The sequence below is a fragment of the Polypterus senegalus genome, chromosome 6 (assembly GCF_016835505.1).
Source record: "Polypterus senegalus isolate Bchr_013 chromosome 6, ASM1683550v1, whole genome shotgun sequence".
NCBI lineage: Eukaryota > Metazoa > Chordata > Cladistia > Polypteriformes > Polypteridae > Polypterus > Polypterus senegalus.
Genome location: NC_053159.1, coordinates 150,537,400 through 150,561,268, shown reverse-complemented (window position 1 = coordinate 150,561,268; position 23,869 = coordinate 150,537,400). Strand labels below are relative to the sequence as shown.

Below are 23,869 nucleotides of genomic sequence, written 5' to 3'. Positions count from 1 at the left end.
ACTGTTATACAGTACTGAATCACAGTGGATTTTATTTGACACTTATCATTCAAAAAAGAATCTTTATTGTCAAAGTGAACGCACATCTCTGTAAAAGGGTCTAAATTAGTTGCAAATATAAAATAGGCAAATAAGAGAAAAATGAAGTGCCCAGAGACAGCCCAAGAAATGTGTATTTTCCAAACAATAGCAAACTGTCCGCAGAGTGTAACGAAATATATTTGAAACCATATGCCTGACCTCTGAGGAAGGAACACTAAACAATAAACTGGGTCTCTCGTTTCTTGTGCATTGTGTTATAAATATAAGATTACTGGATTATTTGTCAGCTTGACAAGTAAACAAAAATTCCACACATTAAGAAACACAAAGACACACACCAGTACTTCGGAGTTTAGTATTGACCATTTGACACCATCTAATCCACTGTTTCAGCACTAATTATCTGCTCTGAGACCTAAAAATGGTCTCAGTCATTAGACAAACATCAACATAATTATTTCTGATTAGTCATCTTTATTCGAGGGCTTGTATACTGCATTTCATAACTCTTCATTATAAATAACTAACATGCTTAGCAAGTTAACCCTATATTATTTAGTATTGCAGACAAAAGCTTTTCTTCTGAATTGCCACAGTATGGAGAATCCAAAACTCGGGGCTCTTCCAAAACTGATTAAAAATTTAATGCAATTAAAAGTCAGCACCAGCTGCATGATTTTCATTTTGCCTTTAGATCTGTGAGGGATCCAGTCAGGTCTCACACCAACAAGAGATAAGATTTGCTTGTTGATTTGCTGGATTTTACCTTCCATTCTCTGTTTTTTAATCATTCTTATGATTTGTGTTTTGGTTTACCTTTGAATTGCCTCATTTTGTGCTCCTTTGTGTTTTTTTTTTTGTGCTGTGGTGCATTTTGGGATAATAAATCTTTTATTTATATAGGTTGTATATTGGTCCTTTGGTTACTAGCCAGTATCTGATGATTTTCCCTGCTGTAGTGGGCATTTCTGAGGTATTTTGGGACTTTGCTTCCTTGAAAGGCCTAATGCAATTTTGGTGTATCTGAAGCACAACAGTATCGTGCTGTGCCTCCTTTGGTCTCCAAACAACATGAATTTGAGCATGAGTTCTACAAGATGTACTGTATTGTTCAGGAACATTGTAACATGTGAACATGATTGTGTTGCACAGTTGCTACACACTGAACAGCCATACAGTCTTGATGTAAATATCCTTTTTTCACTTCATTCCAAAGATGCATGATTAGCTTGAGATACGGGTATTTCGCAGGTCATCTGCATTTTGCAGGAATCTTACTGCCATGTTCCAGCACCCACTCAATGATGTAATGGGCCTTGTGACGTGGTTTATTATTATGCTGTAATTGTCCATCCAGGTATGGATCAACTGTGGCTATGAAGGGATGAATTTGGTGATCAGCAATGTTTAATTTTGCCTTGGAATCCAGATGATCTTTAGTGGGCATTAGGGGTATTGGTGTGTACCAGGAAACTATTCCCCACAATAATCACACTGCCACAACCACCTTATACTGTTGATTTCAAAATGGGTATCTCCATAGAGTGATCTTGCTTGTGCCAAATTCTGATTTCTCCATCAGCATGATGCAAAATGAATCTTTTGTAGTAACATGCTAAATTGGTTTAGATGTCAAAAATACTTACCTTCTCTCCATTTTTAACAATTTTGCAACCAGTTGTGTGGTATTTTCATTGTTTTTTTTTTTCAGATGCTTCATTTAAGAGTGCTGATGAACCCACATTTCAAAAATATCACTAATGAAATAAAAAAGTATATATACAAGTAATGTTTTGCTCAAAAAACTTTTTATAATTCATGACTACACAAAGAACATGTGAGGGTTTGTATCTACATGATAGACCCTGCATCCGAATTTTGGATAGTTTTTACTTAATTTGCCTCAGGTATGTTACTAGAGAATGTCCTCCACAAACTGGTAATGTTACCTGTAGAAATGGTAACCTATTATAAATATGAGAGATTGCAGTGAGGTAAATATTTTTATGTAAGCATTAAGAGAGATGAGAAATCTGTACTGTAATGAATGACTGTATTAATTTTGTCATCCAGAAAGTACTAGCCTCACTGCATTACATACTCTTTTTTTCTAAAAACCTTGGAATCTGTTGAAAACAGAGAAGACTGGGTATTCATTATCAGATCATCTTTATGTTTTCCATAGCCTCCAAAACAATAGGCGCACATTGAACTTGAGCACCCCGAGTAATAGTAATGAGCACAGGTGAAGTGTGATTGGAAACTGAAAACAGTTATTTTACCCTTGTCAAGGTCTGACCCTCATGGGCAGTATTGATTGTGTTTCATGAATACTGATCACTTGATGTATCAATCACCAGCCTTTCTCTGGAGAGCCAGTAGCAGGCCTGTTGTCAATTTCTATTATCACTCCTAGGCTCAATGGAGAGTTTAGACTGATGAGTCAAGGATGGCTTGTGACCTTTAAAGTGTGCCACTTACCTCCTTACATCAAGGCATTTCTCATTTTTTCTTGCTTGTATTAGTCTTGCTTACCTGGTTTAAGGGAATTTTCTATACTGGAAAACATATTATATTGGTTATAGTTAAGTTTATAAATCTGTAAAAGCTCCGTTCTGTTCTGAATTCAAACAAGGCACAGATAAACACTGCCATGAAGAGCATTCTTCCAGAAATTGTGAGTCTTAGTCAAGTGTCAGCCCAATAAACAAGCCTCCTAGTAACAACACACGTAAACCTGTACATTTCCTACTAGAGTGGCCCCAGTATTGTTCTCATTTTAGTAATAAACACTGAAACATACTTGTCTGTTCTTATTCATTTTTGTTTTTTACATCCATCCATTCATTATCCAACCTGCTATATCCTAACTACAGGGTCACAAGGGTCTGCAGGAGCCAATCCCAGCCAACACAGGGCGCAGGGCAGGAATCAAACCCTGGGCAGGGCGCCAGCCCACCACAGGGTGCACACACACACACACACACACACACACACCAAGTACACACTAGGGACAATTTAGGATCGCCAATGCGCCTAACCAGCATGTCTTTGGACTGTGGGAGGAAACTGGAGCACCCGGAGGAAACCCATGCAGACAAGGGGAGAACATGCAAACCCACTACCACTGCACCACTATGCGCCCTTGTTTTTTACAGAATAAATTAAATTTCATACTTCATGCAAATCATCTAAAATTTAGAAGCATAAACATTATTTGATAAGGTTCATAATTCTTAAACGAATTGCAGTCAATTGCTGGTGCAATTTTAATGAATTAGAAGTAAAGCAAACATCGTCTGGAAAATGTAAATGTTTTTGATTATTTTCATTTTCTATGTACACAAAATCATCTAGAAAAAGGGAGCAGTGGATAGCTGTGCAGCTACCCAGCTTCAGTGACCCTTAGGGAAATTTCTGTTCATAAGAACTTAAGATGTTTGACAAACAAGATGACACCATTCAAACTTGCATTATTAGCTCACAGATTTTTCTAGTATCTCATCCAGACACTTTTTAAAATTTTTCAGACTTTTATTCCAAATTCCCAAAGATGCGCTTCATGGAATTTGGTGTTTGACTTGCAGAGTCAAAAAATAGTTGGGGTGGAAACCCAGCCACCCCATTTAATTGCAAGGCAACAGGAAAGTCAAAGAACATTCAAAGAATTAAACAGGTGCTTTGGGAGCTAAAACACAAGTACCTCTTAATCAGCGTTTCCACAATAAGAGATCTGACTGGAAGCTCTGTCCTGTTGAAGGCTTCGATCACAAGTGAGACACCTCCTTCTTGGGAAGGCCACTTTAATATGCTCCAGAATACAAGGGGCGTAACTTTCAGAGGCAAAGGGGGGCACAGTCATTCAGCCTCCCTTGGCAACATAGCCTCCTTTGATTAAGACTGAAGAGGGTTTAATTCCCTTAGTGCCATCTTTGAGACATTCTTTGTGGAGTATTCCAGAAGAATAATGCTATCTTTTTTGTTCATCCTATCCCTTTTTGTCTTTTACTTACTGGCTACTCTGTGTTTTGTATTTTTCATTGCTCTATCCATTTCCTATCCTGACATTTTGTACATGGTGAATGTCTGCACCTTGGAACACGTTAGTGTTAGGGGTAACTCTGGAATGGTGAAGAAGGCCCTTATCATGGTTGCTTTATGGTGCTCCAGCATCACAGTTTTTTTTAGGATAACCCCATCTGCTGTTTGGAACATCCTTTTAATAGAAACAAATAAAATGGGTGTAAAAGCAGTACAACTTTATTTTTTTGTACCAGTTCATTTATGACAATTAGGACAAACCTTTTAATCCAGCGATGCACTTCTTTGCTCTTATCTGCACATCTGCTAAAGTTGTTATGTTTTATTCTAGCATAGTAACTATAACAGTAAAGAATAATCCAGAAGCGGTCTCATTTTATTTGCCTTTTAACTTCTTCTGATCATTGGTTAGACAATACGAATACGAATCCCTACAACTATTTTAGCGTTTGCTTCCTGTTGATTATATTTGCCTTTATTATATCTTGCCTGCATGTTCCACTTTGTCCTTGCTCCTTTTATGTATTCCAAAGGTTTATTACTACCTCTATATGAGACCAATAAGAATTAGTATGAGTGTTACATGTGATTGGCTGATGTCATATCCAGGGCTTGATCCTTGCTTGTGACCAGTGTTTCTGCCTCATTGTTTGGCTGTTTGGTAACCGATTACAAACTGGCTTACAAAGGTGGAAACACTTAGCTTCTTATTAGAAGTTTTATCTGTTGTCCTTAAAATGAGTGTCTGTTTCACAGAAATGAAATTGCAGATTTCAGCTGGTGACCAAATTTCCTATAGACAATGCAATCAACAAACCAAAATATAAATATCTTTAATAATAATAATCTTTAATCATTATCATTGAATGGACCTGCTTAATTAAATTATAGATTGTACAAAGGGCAGCCAATGCCTTTTCAGACTGCATTGAGTGCAAGAAGGAAACCATCCTGAACAGGACAGCATATCATTTTATGCCCTTTTTATACTTTATAGTCAATCACTTTTTATATTCTTTTACTTTCCTAAAATTAAGAGCCATCTACTTTACTTACATTTCTGAGAGTCTGCATTGGCATAATTTTAGTTTGCAAAGAAGAAAGGACACGAAGAATTTCCACACCATACTTTGCATGTTAAAGTCTCCCAATACATCAGCATAAAGGTTCAGGGGCTTCTGTAGGGGTGAAGGCACATCTGCCAGGAGGAAGAAAGGCTAAGGTCTAGAGAGAGAGAGAAAGAACTGGTAAGACAGATGGACTGCTTTGGTGGGAAAGTGGGTGACCCGCCCCATCTGTCAGGCAGGAAGTCAAGACCTGTAGAAATGTGTCAAAGGCAGTAGAGATGTCGTTTGGTCTATTTATTCAGGTTTTTCCATTTTTTTCTTTGTGCTCATTCTTCCTTTGAATTTTTTTTAAAGTAATGACACAATTATTTTTTACTTTGAAGCCACCTTGGTGTTAATCTGAATTCCTATTACAGCTTTCTAATTACACATTGTCAAGGGACAAACAAGTAGAGGAGTAGATAGAAAAAGTTGAGGAACTAACCAGGCCATCCCATTTAATGCTAAAGTCCAAAAAAAAACAAAAAACTGAAATAGCCTCTCAATGGGGCAAGAACAAAAATCGGACGTACAAGCTGCCTGGTTAACCCATTTGGTTTGTCAATCTTTACGGCTCTCTCAAGCTGATGTGTTTCAGGGATGTTCAACATGCAGGAGGACTGCTTCTCAACTGATGCCAGGGATGTCAGTATTTATGAGGCTTGACCAGAAGGGCTGGGGTTTATGGGAGTGTTGTTGGCAGGGCTCAGTTTCCCTCACTGAGTGTTTTCTCTGTACCATAGAAGGGAAAAGAGATAATAAAGTTAGCGACAGCATCCTGGGGAAAGACTGCAAGGATCAGCACAATCCAATGGATGAACCCTAGACACCCATGCATGCCAACATTTACTGTACATTCACTGTGTACTCTGACAGGCATCATTCTCTTTTATAGAGATAATGAAAAAAGAGAGAAATCAATAAATGTTTATCCCACCAGAGTTATCAAGACCTGGTTCCTGCCCTGCACACAGTATATTTGGGTTGTGATTCAGCCTTGCACTGAATTTGATGGGTATGAGAAGACTATGTTTTACGTATATATTGAGAGCTGAGTCACAGCAGAAAGCTGCAGGGTACCGTAAAAAAGAGTAAGTCTGTCACATGATCACCGTACTTGTTGAAGAAAATGGTTCTCTTAAGGATAGTGAACTTTCTAAAAGAAAAATGAATTAGTCAAAAATCCATTGGGTCATTTGGGACAATGAAAAGTTGAGGTCCCTGCCAAGGTGCCCTATTTAATAATATAAAAAATAAAAGTCCTTAGCATAAAAACTCAAGAGAGACAATCCGGTCCAGAAGATGGCTACACTAGCCAGCAAAAGGTTGTTCCCCATAGGGAGAATTCGTTGTCTCACATAACACGTCCAACAATGAACAGTCACTTCTGAGTGTCAGAGTGCTCCTTAAGTAGGGGAAGAACCAGGTGGAAATGATGTCATAATTCTTCCAAGGTGTCCTCTTCCATTCTAAGAGAGAGAAGTTAGAGAGCGAAAGGAAGTTAATAATTTTTTGAGACCATTAATATTGCCATTTGTTATCTGAACGGAGCCTTCAAAATGCTTCTATAGCTTGCATGTATATATGCAATGTAAGAGGTATCATGGTGATGCAACAGCACTGCTTTATTGACCCTTGGTCTTTGACTCAGGTCCCATACCATGTCATTACATATTGTCCAAGTGTCTGTGTGGGTTTTCCTCCCATATCCCCAAACAGTTTGGTTACCTGTAGATTTTAAATTTTGACCTGTACTGGTGTGTGCTTGAAAACTCACAACCTGTCCATTGTTGTTCCCTTATTGTGTCTGATAGTGCTGGGTTAGGATTTAGTTCCTGTTGTCCTGAAATGCATTAAATGGGTTTGCCATTGTTACAGAAGGCTGATCCAAATCTATAGGACCTTACTGGCGTAACAGTGAATATTATACTGATCTTTTCCACTGACACATGTGGCGTAAATATGCACCTTTGGATTGGTTAAGTCATATCATATAGGCCTAAAAATACAACTTACATGATTAATTTCAGCAAAGTAAACAACTTTCTCATTGCTCTAGATAATAACAGGCAGCTGGGAATAAATACACTGTAATGAAAAATACAGAAGGGAATGTTCCTATGTAATATTCAGTCATGTATTAGTTCAACTGCAATATCAATAAATATTACCTGAACTTTCCTTGTTACTTTTTGTTTGTTTGTTTGTTTGTTTTTTCTGAAGACCCCCATATTTTGCATCTGCTGATATCCATCCATCCATCCATTTTCCAATTCCCAGCCAACACAGGGCACAAGGCAGGAACCAATCCTGGGCAGGGTGCCAACCCACCGCAGGACACACACAAACACACCCACACACCAAGCACATACTAGGGCCAATTTACAATCGCCAATCCACCTAACCTGCATGTCTTTGGACTGTGGGAGGAAATCGGAGCACCCGGAGGAAACCCATGCAGACAAGGGGAGAACATGCAAACTCCACGCAGGGAGGCGATCCCACTACCACTGCACCACTATGCCGCCCTTGTTTTTTACAGAATAAATTAAATTTCATACTTCATGCAAATCATCTAAAATTTAGAAGCATAAACATTGTTTGATAAGGTCATAATTCTTAAACGAATTGCAGTCAATTGCTGGTGCAATTTTAATGAATTAGAAGTAAAGCAAACATCGTCTGGAAAATGTAAATGTTTTTGATTATTTTCATTTGCTATGTACACAAAATCATCTAGAAAAAGGGAGCAGTGGATAGCTGTGCAGCTACCCAGCTTCAGTGACCCTTAGGGAAATTTCTGTTCATAAGAACTTAAGATGTTTGACAAACAAGATGACACCATTCAAACTTGCATTATTAGCTTACAGATTTTTCACACACACAAACACACCCACACACCAAGCACACACTAGGGACAATTTAGAATCGCCAATCCACCTAACCTGCATGTCTTTGGACTGTGGGAGGAAACCGGAGCGCCAGGAGGAAACCCACGCAGACACTGGGAGAACATGCAAACTCCACGCAGGGAGGACCTGGGAAGTGAACCCGGGTCTCCTAACTGTGAGGCATCTGCTGATATGTGCTCTATAAATACATTTCTGAATGGGTTAAGTTACCTTCTTTGTGTTACTGTGTTGTAATAACAAAGTCAGACCAGGTAACAAAATAAGAAATCATGCTGGGAATTGGGTATAAAGGGAATTAAATATAGTATGTTTTTTTGTCTTTCAGGTTAGGCGATCTGTGGATACATTCATTTCAAGCATCCACTGACTCCTACTCACTCTGCAGGAAATCCAAACACACATTCATTCAAATAAAATACTTCTTTCATTTCACCGTGCCATAGGTTTATCTTCCAGTAAAAGTAGTGTTTTCTTTTTAAAAACTAGTAAACAATTGTGCCAGATGTCAGCATATCTATCTATCTATCTATCTATCTATCTATCTATCTATCTATCTATCTATCTATCTATCTATCTATCTATCTATCTATCTATCTATCTATCTATCTGTCTATCTGTCTATCTATCTGTCTATCTGTCTATCTATCTATCTATCTATCTATCTATCTATCTATCTATCTATCTATCTATCTATCTATCTATCTATCACATAGTGCTACTCTATCTATCTATCTATAATATAGTGTCTTTATCTATCTATCTATAATATAGTGTCTTTATCTATCTATCTGTCTGTCTGTCTGTCTGTCTGTCTGCCTGCCTGCCTGCCTGCCTGCCTGTTCTTCCATACAAGGGCAGTGCCCAAGTGTGTAGAATGATATTTTGCTACATGTCTGTATTTAATGAAATGTGACAAGTTAGGAAATACGTTTCACCCATCCTTTTGGATCAGTGCCCTTCCAATCAACTGGTTAGGAGTAGCTTTTTACTACAGAGAAACACAATTATGCTAGGGGGTGTACCTACATATGTGTATTATATTACACAGTAAGTTAATTATCTGTTTTTTTTTTGTTGATTGTTTAATTATCAACCACAATTTTTGATTTTTACTTTCCATATGTTCACATACATTAAAACATGAACACTGTTCATGAGGTGTGTTTACTCTCTCATGTGTGTATGTCTTACTAGTTTGTTTTTATTTCAGATTGTTATTTTTGACTTTGACAATAATCCTCAGGTCCAGTCCAAATGATACTCTAAACATGCCCACTAAGGGCATAACTGCAAACGATTATGATCAACTTCATTTGATCCCCTGCCATTTCTGATCCCAACAAGTCTTCCTTCTTGCCCCTTAGCTTGTGGGGTTCGGTTATATACTACAATGCCACAATATTGAAGAAAAGAGCACATGGTGAGGTCTGACACTGCTTGGAATGCAAGCATGTAATACATAATGAACTGTTTACCTTTCAAATGTATTAGTCATCTCCATGATGAAGTGTATTCACACCATATCTCACTTACAGATATGTATGATATGCCTTTGGGACAGGTCTGTTTGATCAGAATAATCTTACTTGAAAACCCTAAAATGCTGCCATTTGTCACATTTAAGTCTAAGTTCATTCAACACCAGTTTTATCTTTTTTTTGCTATATATCCATTTTTATCAAATGTCCTGGATTCTTTTTAGATGGGTAGAAGATTTTTATTTTTAATAGATAAAAGTAAAAGAATATATTAACACCATCATTATGATTATCAGGTCTACCTCCTGGGAGTATGTTTTAAAATAGCCTGTGTGCTACATTATAATTGTAGCTGTCATTGTCTGTGAATGTTATCATTACAGTGAATCCAATGTCAACATAGTCTGCATTGACTAAATAAGTAAAGTAAATGGTGTGTGCTGTATAGTCATGCTCCTCATGCCTTATAAATTAAGAATTAAAAATTTAAATGGTTTTTGTAGACCCCACTACTAGTTTGTTTTTAATAAGGGTTCATGAGCTTTAAGCATGGGTACAACTACATAAAATATTATATTTTTAAAACTACATAATGTACGTATATTAAATTACTTTCCATAGTGTCCTTTACAATCAAGATTCCACAAAATGCTTTACATTATGACCATTAATTACGTATATAAATTATAACCAATCATAAGACAATATAAGAATACCAAACATACAATACTTCCATTGACAGGCTCTCACACGCGTGACCACATCTTATCAATGCTGACCTCACTTCATTGGCTTTCCGTCCACTACAGAATTGATTTTAAAATCTTGTTACTTATTTTAAAATTTTTGAATGGAATGGCCCATTCTTACCTTCTGGATCTCCTTCATGTTTACACGGCAACGAGAGCTCTGTGGTTTACTAGCCAGATGCTCTTAGTGGTGCCGAGGTCAAGGTTGAAGCAAAGGGGGGATTAGGCTTTTGCTGTGGTCGCTCCCTCTATTCATTATATTAGGTCTGCCACAAAATTACTTACTTCTTTCCATCCATCCATCCATTATCCAACCTGCTATATCCTAACTACAGGGTCACGGGGTCTGCTGGAGCCAAACCCAGCCAACACAGGGCACAAGGCAGGAAACAAACCCCGGGCAGGGAGCCAGCCCACCGCAGTACTTGCTTATAGGTTTTTATTAAAGACACTTTTTTTCTCTCTCCTTTGACCCCGATTGTATATGTTGTTTCACGTACATTCATCATTACAAGTGTGTATGTGAGTGGAGGCGTTTTTTATGTATATCTTTTATGGTTTGTCATCATTATAGTTTAGTTATGTGTATATATACAGTATTTTAATTGTTTCTTTTAGCTTATTTTGTTCAATACTTTGGTTCAGTTTAGGCTGTTTTTAATGTGCTTTGTAAATAATGTTTGACTTGTCTTGAGATCTATTTTCTAATTTTTCTCATGTAGTCATACTTTAGGGCTGTTTGAAACCAAAGACCGTGTAGGTAAAAACGGAAATAATAAATTAACCTGCACTGGAAAAACACCAATCCTTGGTAGGACACAATCAGACGCATCTAAAAACACATTCACGCCAAGTGGGACAGACCTTTCTTGGGACAAAGGATCAAGACCCAATGAAAACCTTTGGAAATGTGAAGAAAAATTGCACACTTCATTAGGATGTTCCAACACATAATCAAATCAATATATCCTATTGTGCAATACAAAATGGACCCAAATGTGTAAATGTATACTGTATATATATGTTACCGGCAATGTATAGAATGCCCAGGCAATATATAGAATGCTGAAAATTGGATGGCAAAGTAAGAAACGATTAATATGGCACACATTTCCTTGGCATTCTATGCAATGCCAAAAGACAAACCAGCAAAGTATAAAATACTCCCACTTAATGACATTTCTAATGTCACATGGCAACAAGTAGGTTCATATATTTTATTTTGTCTTGTTTTCCTCAATAAGAAAATCCTATACTTTATTTTGTATTTCTTTCATTTTCATATACGTCCTTTCAATAAAAGCCTTTTCTTGACTCTCTTTTAATACTTTGGCTAAATAGCATTTTTCATTCTATATAATGCCTAGGTATTGCATACAATGCCTAGGGAAAGTATATATAATATTAAAATATTTCGGATATTTCATACTTTGCCCAAAAACGCCAGGCATTCTATATATTTCCTAGGCATTCTATACAATATGTCTGCCTCTCCTACATTGCCGGTAACATATACATTCAGTGTCCAGTTTTTAAGGTACACGTATCTAGTGTTATCCTATAAATACATCAACCAGCATTCTTTGAGTTATTCATTCAACACTTCTTAGAGATTATGGCCCAGCTTGACTTTATAGCATCATAAAGTTTCTTCAGATTTTAGCAATAAATTGATGAATCTCTTATCTCGTCCTATCACAAAGGTGTTCTGCTGGATTGAGATCTGGTCCTGATAGTAAAATGAAGGCACTGTCATGTTTGTGGAACCAGCTTGAGATGATATACAGTATGCTTGGTGGGATAGCATATTGTCAAAACATAAATGGAAGAGCAAGGTGAAAAATAAGAAAACATTCCCAATACTGTTACACTAATACAACAAGCCATACAACTTGGACACAAGGCAGGATGGTTCACTAACTCATTAGATTCTGACCCTGCCTTTCACATGTTCATACAGAAATTAAGATTTGTTGAACCATGCAACATTTTTTCAATGTTTAGTCTCCAACTGTAGTTTTCTATTTCTGCAGATGAAAAGAGCCATTTGATTCAGGGCTCAATGTGTTGTACATTCAGTGCTGCCCTTCTGCATGACATTGTTGTAAAAAGCTGTTAGTTGAGTTTCTGTCCCCATGCTGTTAGCATGAATGTTCCTAGTAGTTGTCCCTCCTTCCCCTCTCACTTACAAGGTTTTATTTTGTCCCCCAAAATTGGCACTTACTGAATGTTTTTGGCTTTTTGCATCATTCTCTATGAACTCTAGAGCAGGGGTCATCAAATACAGTGCAGTATGGCCACAATAGCTAAAGGTTTTCCTTCAAACCATTAAAAGCTGATCATAACTGATAATGAAACCTGGTAATTCATTCTATGTATTGTTGATGCTTTCATTCTGTCAAAAGAAATCATTATCAAATCGTAAATTTTCATTTTCTGAGAACATTATCCATATGTTCGGGGACATAAATACATTTTTTACTTCCTCTTCCTCTCCTTTCCTCTCTCATTTATTTCTAAATATATTATTAACACAAATATTTCATGATCCTTATTCATATGGTCAAGCCAGACTAATTTAATTGGAGAACTGGTGGTTCCTTTGTCATTTGCATCTCATACTTAACTGGTGGCTAATTAAGAAAACTGAAAGCAAATAAAACCAAAATATTGTTGTTTAAAACTAAAATAAATAATTAAATGTTCTGAATTATAACAAGCAAGCTAAATAAAAAATCAGTATTGAATGGTCCATTACAGTACTTTAGTCATACAGCAGGAAATCACTCAATAGAAGATATAACAATACATTATACTTGGTTGTACTGTGCCATGATATATAATTAACTGCATTAACTTGATATTTATCCATCCATCCATTATCCAACCCACTATATCCTAACTACAGGGTCACGGGGGTCTGCCGGAGCCAATCCCAGCCAACACAGGGCGCAAAGCAGGAAACAAACCCCGGGCAGCCCACCACAGGACGCACACACTAGGGACAATTTAGAATTGCCAATGCACCTAACCTGCATGTCTTTGGACTGCAGCCTGAGGAAACCCACGCAGACACTGGGAGAACATGCAAACTCCATGCAGGGAGGACCCGGGAAGTGAGCCCAGGTCTCCTAACTGCGAGGCAGCAGCGCTACCCTCTGCACCACCGTGCCGCCCGCATGATATTTATTATGTACACAAATATTGTAGAGTAAAATTAACAGGAAACCAAATGAAGACAACTTAATATTTAAGTTAATACTAAACACATTGGGTCAAATGAAATAAACAAGTTTGAAAGACAGACAGACAAACTGGTCCAGGTGTGTGTGTCTCTGTGTGTTCAAATCTTTCTCTTAATCATCCAGAAAAGAAGCTGCAGGCAACCTTCACTTATACATTTCTTTAATTGTGTGTTTGTGTGTGTATGTTTGCAAGTGTGCACTTGTGTGTGCCTCTGTATGTACGTACATGCATATTAATAAATTATGTACTGTATCTGTAAAACTGGCTCATGCAAAACTTTTCAAAATTAGTAGACCTGGGGCCTCATTTAAAAAACTTTGTTTGCATGGTTTTGAGTATGAAAGTACACCAAAAAACTGAAAAATGCATATGGCAAAAAAATAAATAAATAAAACCAGATGTATAATCCTGGCCTATGCACATTTCTATGCAATTTACCGTTTACAAGTTACAATTTCCTTGTAAATGTGCGTTTGTGAGGACACCTCAAACCCAGCTCGGTTTCACCCTGAAACAACCGTATACAGTCAGAACCATGCTAATCAACCTCATACATGTGCAGTCATGATGCTGTACAACTTCATTGGCTGAAAGTGCAGCCACATGACGCATCCAATAGTGTGAAATGAACGTTCTTATGTCAAAATTAGAGGCACGTAAAGAACCTTTATTTGGTGGTCTAAGTGCGGGTGTCAGCAACAAGCGCAAATATGTTGAATGGCAACATGTTACTTCAGCTATAAATTTCATGTGCCACACCTGAAATAAAAAAAATAAATGGTGACGAAGCAGATAGCTAGTCACCGGCAGAATGTGCATGTGAAGAAATCTGTGAATGACATTTGTAATTGGAGCTGTCTTTTTGTGTGGCATTATGCCAGAACAGACCTGATGATTGTCAGTCTTCTCTTGGCATCACAGATGGCTTGCAGGTTATTAGAATATAACTGCTTATGGCTAACAAAATCAGCTTCATTTTGACTAGGTGGCCTTATTGCAATAACAGAGTATTAAAGTGCTTCGATTACATAAAGAAAATGGACACTGGTGCAAGATGCCTTTTTATTTTGGTAACAGCATGTTATTTTATATGTATATACACCCACACCATACGAAATTAAGGTCTAAACTGACGAAAAAAAAAACAAAAAAGTTCTTCATTGCGAAAATGCAGCTTTGGTCCTCTTGAAAGGGAACTAGAATATAGTATATGCATCATATTGATCACATTTGAGCCTTAATATGTTTGTCATGTCAATGCACATTATAATAACATCTCGGTGATATGAATCATTATGTGTGTGAGTCCTCAGTTATCTGATTTAGTTGCATTTCTGTAATTTATCAAGGGTGTTGTCATTTCCCAATTTCTGCAAAATGTTGTGTTTTTTTTTTATAAATCCTGATGTTTGTGTGAGAAGGTTGGTACGCACATTTAGAGTATCTTTTTGTTGCATAGGCAAGCTTTATAAATGAGGCCCCTGTTCCAATGACTAAATAGAACAGACTGAAAAAAATCCTGGTTAAATTAAACTATTTCTATGTCAGTTTCCATAGGTCAAATCCCATTTTGAAGGATATCGGGATAAGCACAGGACCAAACTGGACCAAAAGCAATGGGCATGGAGCCTGTAACAAAACAAACACAATGCAACATGTCTGAAAAAGATAGATCAATTATAGTTTTACGTAGGTTTCTGCACAAATACACACACACACACATGCACACACCATGCTAAAATCAGCTTTTCTCAACATTTTGAACATCATAGAATCAGAATCTGAACTTAAATCATTACCAAATTTTTGACCCCATTATTAAACATCCATTTACATGAAAGTAATTGAGTCCAAAAAAGTATATTACTTTTAGCCCCAAGTAAATGGGTTATAATTAAGAAACTGGTTGAAATAAAAACCTGCCACCACTCCTGGGCCCTAATTGAGGACCCCTGCTTTAGGGGATATATTGTGTACAGTTCACAGAACAGGAATTGTTAATGTTGGTACCACTTCTGGCACCAACAATCACAGCACAGTAAAAGTCGTTTAGAATGTGCATCTTGTCCATTCTAATGTGTGACTGAAAAGTAGCTCAACCTGTGGACCACATCTGTTTGTGGTACATAATGTGTTGTAGTCGCTTGTATGAAGGAGCGGACTATTTGTGTTAATGAGCAGAGGTACCTAATAAAAGTGACCACAGAATATATATTTATATCATTGAGTTATTGGTGACACAGTTACTACTTCATGCCTTCAGTATCCAGTGTCTACATCCTGAGCTCGGTTGTCATCCTAGTTGGGATTTACCATTCTCTCCATATCTGTGTGGGCTGCCCTCCCTCATTGCTAAAGATGTGTTTTAAATTAATTGACAATTCTACATTTGCCCCACTGGGGGTGTTCGTGAGTGGGCTACAGTATGCAGTAGACTAGCACCCCATCCAATGCTGGTCCCTTTCTTGCACCCAATACTTTCAGGATATGCTGTGGCCACTGTGACTTTGCATTGAGGGTTTGCGAATGTCACTTAGCTATAGCTGATGTCCATGTTGCTCCTGCAAAATCCTGCTGCTCCTGTATAATGGCTTGTGCCTTTTATTTTTAATATATAAACTAAACTATAAATAACAACCAATACTTTAAAAGCATTTCATAGCAATTTCAATTATTATTGATTATTATTGAAGTATTCATAGATGTAGCAAGCAAAAATCTTTTATGTAAAAATGACGCAATGATTAAAAAGCAAACACACAAAGAAAGGAGTTTTGGAGAAATAAAAATTAACATTTTTGCACGTTTTTTCTGGAAATCGTATACACAGGTTTACCATATGATGCTAACATTAGCTTTAGTATATTACATTAAGAGCCTTTAATACAGCAGGTAGTAAATCACTGTTGGATTTTTTCTCTACTACAAATGACTCTTTATTGCAAATTTCTGGAATGTGTTTATACTATCTTGTATGCGCAGAGCACTCTATCAAATAAATAGCATTCATCTCTATTAGTTGTTCCACTACACTATTGTTTTCTGGCAATTCAAGAGGTACAATGACAGTAATGGTGCAATTTATATGACGGTTTCAGCAAAGACTGAAGCGGCTGAAGAGATTTATTCACAAAAGGCACCAGCTGTGTCTTTCACAACAAGAAATAAGTCAGCTCCTATCCTATTTAGCTGTGCAAGTTTCCTGAAGAAAGTGGACTAAACTGTCACATTTTACTTCATTATATGCTTATATATATTTATTTTTTTACCTTACAGGGAAAATAATACTACAAGTTTGAAAAGATAATTGGGTACAACCAATGAAATGTAATCCAAACTGTGTAAGACCGTAATATTTATAGGAAAAAAGCATAGCTATGTAGCCAAACTTCACTATGAATTCTTATTTTCTTTATTTGTATTCTAGATGTGCATTTTAAAAGTAATGTCATTCATTTTCTAACACACTCATTCATTTCAGGCCTAAAGGGGGATGCTAACTAACCCGACAGCACTGGATACAACAAAAACAACAATATTTATGTATATAGCATGTTTCCATACAGGCAATGTAGCTCAAAGTGTTTTACAAGATGTGAAAAAAAAAATATCTGAAATGAAAAACAAATAAGATTTGGCAATTATATTAAAGAATAAACAATAAAGACAAAAGGTCATTTAGATGGCCAGGAGGTCAGAAAACAAAGCAATATATATTTAATTTATTAATATATATATTTAATTTATATATATATATACAGTATATATATATATATATATATATATATATATATATATATATATATATATATATATATATATATATATATATATATATAAAAATAAATTAAATTAGAAAACAAAATCTGCAGGAGTTCCAAGGGCAAAAAAAACACCCAGCCGCCACTGGGCTTTATGCCTAACATAAATGTTCATAAATCAGTCCTCTTAAATTTTCAGGCTTCACATGATAGTGATTAATGATGTTGGTCATGTGGACAGCTGAGACATCCAACTTCAATCCCATCAACCAAGGGGGCTGTAGGCTGCCTTGATCAGGTAGTGGGGGTGGTGCAGGTCTCCACCACAGAAGTATCAGATAAAACAGCAGAGAGCAGCAGAGATTAGTACAGAATTGTGGATCCTTGAAGAGTGTGATAATCATATTCCAATATAGTCTATCAAGAATTACAACTAAAATGTAGCTACAAAAAAGCCAGATTAAAATAATGGGTTTTTACCAGATTTTTTTTTTAAATGATCCACTGTACTAGCCCAGCAGATTTGTATCGGTAAATTATTCCAGATTTTGGGTGCATAACAGCAAAAGGCCGCCTCACCACTTCTTTTAAGTTTGGCTGTTTGAATTATAAGCAGGCCTCCATTCGAAAATGTAAGGTTACGGCTTGGGGTAATAATAATAATAATTCTTTGCATTTATATAGTGCTTTTCTCACTACTCAAAGCGCTCAGCAATTGCAAGTTAAGGGCCTTGCTCAAGGGCCTAACAGAGCAGAGTCCCTTTTGGCACTTACGGGATTCAAACTGGCAACCTTCCGATTGCCAGTGCAGATCTCTAGCCTCAGAAACACCATTCCAAAATATAGGAAAGAGTGAGATTATTTAAGGCTTGGTAAACCTTTAGTAGAGTTTTACCAATGTAACAACAACAACAACAACATTTATTTATATAGCCCATTTTCATACAAATAATATAGCTCAAAGTGCTTTACATGAAGAAGAAAGAGAAAAAAGACAAAATAAATAAGAATTAAATAAGAATTCTAATTAACATAGAATAAAAGTAAGGTCCGATGGCCTGGGAGGACAGTAAAAAAACTCCAGACGGCTGGAGAAAAAAATAAAATATGCAGGGGTTTGTTCCAGGCCATGAGACCGCCAAGCCCCCAATAGGTATTCTACCTAACATAAACGACCTCAATCAGTCCTCATTGTATTCAGGGTTGTCCCAGTGGGCTGTCACTATGTCCAGGATAAGTTTCTGTCCTGTGTCCAGTGTTGTCTGAAGGAAAATAATCTCCCATAACCCTAAAACTGCTTTAAGATGGCTTAGTTAATGGAGGCATGTAGATCAAAGACAAATCTAAATTGATCTAAATTAAGTTAAGTGGGAGCTCTAAAATGGCCAGCTGCAGGGATCTGTGCAGAAAAGGACTCTGTTGTCCTGTCCATACTTGATTTTTGCTATGATCTTGAACTAGATAAATGGGGTGGAAAATATGATTGAAAGGATGAACAACAAAAAAATATCTGTAATAACACGATATATACATATATATATGAGTATAATTATAATGTTTTTACCAGCATTCAATAGCCAATGTTATTTTTAAAAACGCATCGCAAAATACGAGGTGAGACACAAAAATAACGGGATTGGTAAAAAAATATATTTACTGATGAATTACAGCATTCTAAACATTGTCACCTTCTATATACTCCCCCTCCTGATCTCTGCACCACTCCATAGGTATCTTCCATTGATTGAAACAGTGCTGGAAGTCTTCTTACTTGAGGCTCTTCAATAGGCTTGCCTTTTTTGTCTTCACTTTATTAATTAAAGAAAAATGTGTTCCTTTCAGGTCAATTTTGATTTTTGGGAACAAGTAAAAATCACATGGAGCTAAATTGTTAATCAAAAACTGCTTTACGGAATAAGCATTGTGCGCGGGAGCGTTGTGTTGTCTTGCTGTTTGATTTTTTCACCCAACACTATAGCAGCAACTTGTGTAACGATTGTTGTGCAAATACTGACTGGGCTATTCACAGGATATACCTAGCCAGTTGGCAGTTTGAGAGGGCGTGTAGGAGGGGATATAGTTCTATGATTCACATCTGGCTGACCTCCATACGGTTTCACAGGAAAGCCCTAAGCCCAGTCCGGTTATCTTTATGTCTCACGTTGTATGTCTAAAGATTCTAAGATTCCAGTGAAAACATCACATGGAAGAGATTAAGGGATATTTTAATTGTGTTATTATCATGTATCAATAGTAGTATTGTCATGTGTAAAGAGTAAAAAAAAATATTAATTTGCACATAGAAAAGATAAATTTCATTTCACTGCAGTATTTTTCCATCATAAATATCCAGAGAAACTTTCTGTATTTCTGCAAAAAGCTTGTAATGTACAGTCTAGGCTAAGGTGAGTAGAGCAACCCTTAAGCAGATCTAGAGATTTAGTTTTTTGTCCAAATTTCAATTTTAAAAATCATCTGAACTTTTATTGCTTCTTTTGTACCTTATTATTTAATACTATAATTTTTTTTATTCTATACGGGCAAACTCTGTAATTCTTAAAGGAATAGTTTACCCAAAAATGGTATTTTATATATATATTACTTATCCCATGTAGTTTTGAAGTTATGGCCGAGAATTTTTTTTCTCATGTTTTAATAGACTTTTTTTATATTATTTGCTGTTGTACAACATTGAACACAATAGAGGCCTTATTATATCAGAAGCTTTGTTATCTACATTTCGCATGAAGACATGACTTTAAAGTTTTCTTGGTCATTACTACAAACTACATGGGGTAAGTAACCAAAAAAAGTTAAGTTTGAGTGGAGTGTTTCTTTAACAGCCAGGATAGGATATGTTGTACTACATTTTGTATATTCTAATGTTGTTACAGTAAATGTTGATTCTGTATTTTAAGTAAAAATGGAGAATGAAATAAACGATCCATCATCAAAACTAATGGATATATGATTTTCCCCTCTTTTTTGCTTATGATGCACTGCTAATATGGACGTCTACAAAGGCTCAGGTAAGTGGTATTTATTCCATGTTGCATGGCAAAATTTACATTACTGCTCCATTTTGTTAAAACTATTTCTTAATTCTTCTGCTATTTTTATTATGAAATGGAACTTGCCATGAATGAAATTCAAGTTGCCTGTTTGCCCTGTAAAATGGATAAAAAACTAGCATAAAGTGTTTTTTTTTTAATTTCAATATCATAGTATACATTACTTCTACAGAGTATTGTATCAACTGAAGAAAGATTCCATTATCATTTAAAATATTTAGCCTTAAGAAGAATTTTAAATATGTAGTCATATGTTACTTATTAGTATAATTCAGCTATTGTAATATTTAATTATTATTTTAAGTAACAGAAAGCAGTGTGTGTAATTCACTCTGTCACCAACATTTTAATGAGGACTCATTTTGACCCAGCAGTAATAATATGTGGCAATTACAAGCATGTGACTTTGGAAGGAACAATGACAAACTTAAATCAGTTTGTGTCATGTTCCACTCAAGTTAATAGCAGGCTGGGCCTGCTCTATTTAAACATTACAGATGCCTTTAAGAATGACACCTTTAGGCAGATCTGCCCATAATCAGATTCATCTTATTCCCAGCTACAATCCTGTTATTAGAAGGTAACCTGATACCACCAGGACAGTGAGGAAGTGATGCCTCAGGGCTGAAATGGCTCTGACTGACTGACAGCAAATGACGGAGTGGGAAAATGATGCACAAGTTAATTGCATCAAATTACAGACTATATTAAGTTTTGTGTTAGCACTATGGTACCCTTAAAGACAGTGTGTTGCTTTTCAAACAACAAGCCTTAAATTACTAAGAAGCTAAAAAGCCTGCTGAATGTGAAAAAGAGAGCATTCACATTTGCTGACAAAGAGGCTCTGAAGGACACACAGCAAATGCTAATAAAAAAGCTGAAGGAAGAAAAAGAAGCTTACAAAGTTAAAATAGAAAAGAAGCTCATTCAGAATAACATGAAAGATGTCTGGAATGGACTGGGCATAATTACTGGTCTCAAGCAATCCATGGTTCAGGTGCTAGAAAGGGATGTGGACAAAGCTAACTCCCAGAATCAATTTTTTAATAGAGATACCCTCCCACTGCCTCCTTCACCATCCCAACTACATCAACAACACTTACCTCTTCAACTGGAATGCCCAGTGATGAGCAACCTCTGATCATCACTAAGGACCAAGTGAGGATACAACTGAGAAAGCTACACAGAGGAATATCCATGGGACCTGATGGTGTCAGTCCTCAAGTTCTTAAGGCCTAAATTTTGTGGTTACCTATGTCACCTATTCAGTCTGTGCCTGAGGCTTCAGAAGGTGCAGCTGCTGTGGAAAACATCCTGTTCCAAAGAAGACAGGTGCCTCTTCATTTAATGACTGCAGACCGGTGGCACTTATATTTTACAAAATGAACATCTTTGAGAGGCTAGTCTTGGACTATTTCAGTCTTCTTGTATAAACCAGCTGGACCCACGGTTTGCCTATCAGACAAATATTGGAGTGGAGGATGCAATTGTCTATCTGCTCCACAAAGCTTATACTAAGCTGGCAGCACTGTGAGGAATATGTTTTTTGAGTTCTCCAGTTCCTTTGATACCATTGTCTAGATTTGGGCCTGATGGGATTTCGGGGTTGTCCAGCTCTCTTTCCCTGGCTAAGTGGTGAAAGATGTGGAGGCAATGGTGACCTGTGTACCCTTTAATATTCACTTTGCAGTTTCAGATCTCTGGTCCTATCACCTGATGTTGAGACTTCAACAAGTTTGGTGACCTTTTGCAGCCCATTGTCTCACAGACTAGTATTTAACATCCCTAACCCTGCTTAGCCTTTCAATGAACCCCCTAGGGTGACACTCTCCCCACCTGAACATATGAGACCAGAAAGAAATAAGAATCTAATGCAAATCAATATAAAAGCATTTAGCATATTTATTAAAGCACAAAGATAAAATACAAAGTTAAAAAATAATATAAAATATAAATAATAGAAAAATGGTATTTTTATAGCTGTTTAGCGGTGATAACACTAATTCAGTTCTTCCTGTTTATCTTCAAATTGATTTATCTATATTACAAATTTCATTCCATTTTTATGAGAAAAAAACTGCACAAAATTGTTTGGATCTTCTTCTTTGTTACTTCACTTTTGCACCACCTTGGACTTTCTCTCTGTAAATGATGTAACATAAACACTTTCTTTTTTGTAACTACTGACCCATCAAACACATGATAAACATATTAATTTCTTTGCATTGTTATTTAATTACTTCTGATTACATTTTGTAAGACTCAAGGATGGTGCTTCTGATATGGATGTGAGCAATAATGGAGCAACATAAGAGACAGCCCTGTCTCCTTTTCTCTGTACACCTCAGGCTATAAATATAAAACCAGGTCATGTCACTTGCAGAAAGTCTCAGGTGAATATGGGGTATATGAAAAAAAGCCAATGTGACAGAGTATAGGAATCAGGTGGATAATTTTGTTTTTTGGTACAGAAAGAATTGTCTACATAGTAGCATGAACAAAGTCAAGGAACTGGTTATTGACCAAAGATCCTCTTTGTCCGATCAGTATTCAGCGAGTAGATGTAGAGGTAGTGCATTCCTACAAGTACTTGGGGGTCCACATCAATGACAGGTTGAATTCCTCTCGTAGAAAACAGAGTAATTAATTAAGAAAGAACAGAGTAGACTTTCTTCTTCTCAGGAGTCTGCATTCCTTTAATGTGAGTAGTGACATCCTTTGCATCTTCTACAACTATGTGATGGCCATTGCAATTTTATATGCTGTTGTGTACTTGGTGCATTTTAAAATTTTTTTAAATGTGTTTCAATAAAAAGTCAAATTTTATAATAAGGATAAATAAGATCTATGTATCTATCTAATCATGTCACAGTCTAAAAAAGGTACAGCTAAGAATTAAACATGCTGTAATATTTCTATGGTCATGCAAGTTTAAAAAGCATTTATTCCTTCTGCTCTTTTAGTCAAAAAAAAATTCATTGTTATGACTAAATTTTGACATATTTATATTTTATAAAATTTAATATTAGTTCAGTTTTTATGATTTTATAATAAACTATTTATAATAACAGGTATACTACCCTTGATTTGTATATTCGTCTTTTCAGTTTATTGTTGAGTTTACTGTTGAACATCATTTTATATTTTTGCATGGCAAATGATGGCAGTGTTACCAATAAACATTTAACAATATTTCATTTACATTAATCTGCAGTGTATCAATGCAAATGAATAAAGGGCATAATTATTTTTATGCAGCTTGTGTCCTAATTTTTCAGTCAATTAGCAGCCATTAAGTTGTTCCATCAATTAAACCAAAATTCAATAATTTTTTAAGTCTAGTATTAAAATATAGTAACAAAAATCAACAGCATTTAAATGAGATTCTCTTGGCTGAACAAGTAATCTGAATACTAGGAAGGACAATGAGGCAGAAAAATGCATTTATGCAGTTCATTATTCA

General features: G+C 36.3%; 1 protein-coding gene across 2 annotated transcripts in view; it reads left to right on the top strand.

Moving 5' to 3' along the window:
* Positions 1–23,869, top strand: part of thsd7ba (thrombospondin, type I, domain containing 7Ba) — a 1,045,844-nt gene that overhangs the window by 932,547 nt on the left and 89,428 nt on the right. The window contains exon 17 of one of the 2 annotated variants that reach the window (XM_039757379.1): positions 20,359–20,364. The exons of the other annotated variant lie outside the window; for it this stretch is intronic. Coding sequence (XP_039613313.1) covers positions 20,359–20,364 — 6 coding nt within the window. The remainder of the gene's footprint in view (positions 1–20,358; positions 20,365–23,869) is intronic. 2 annotated transcript variants of the gene reach the window in all.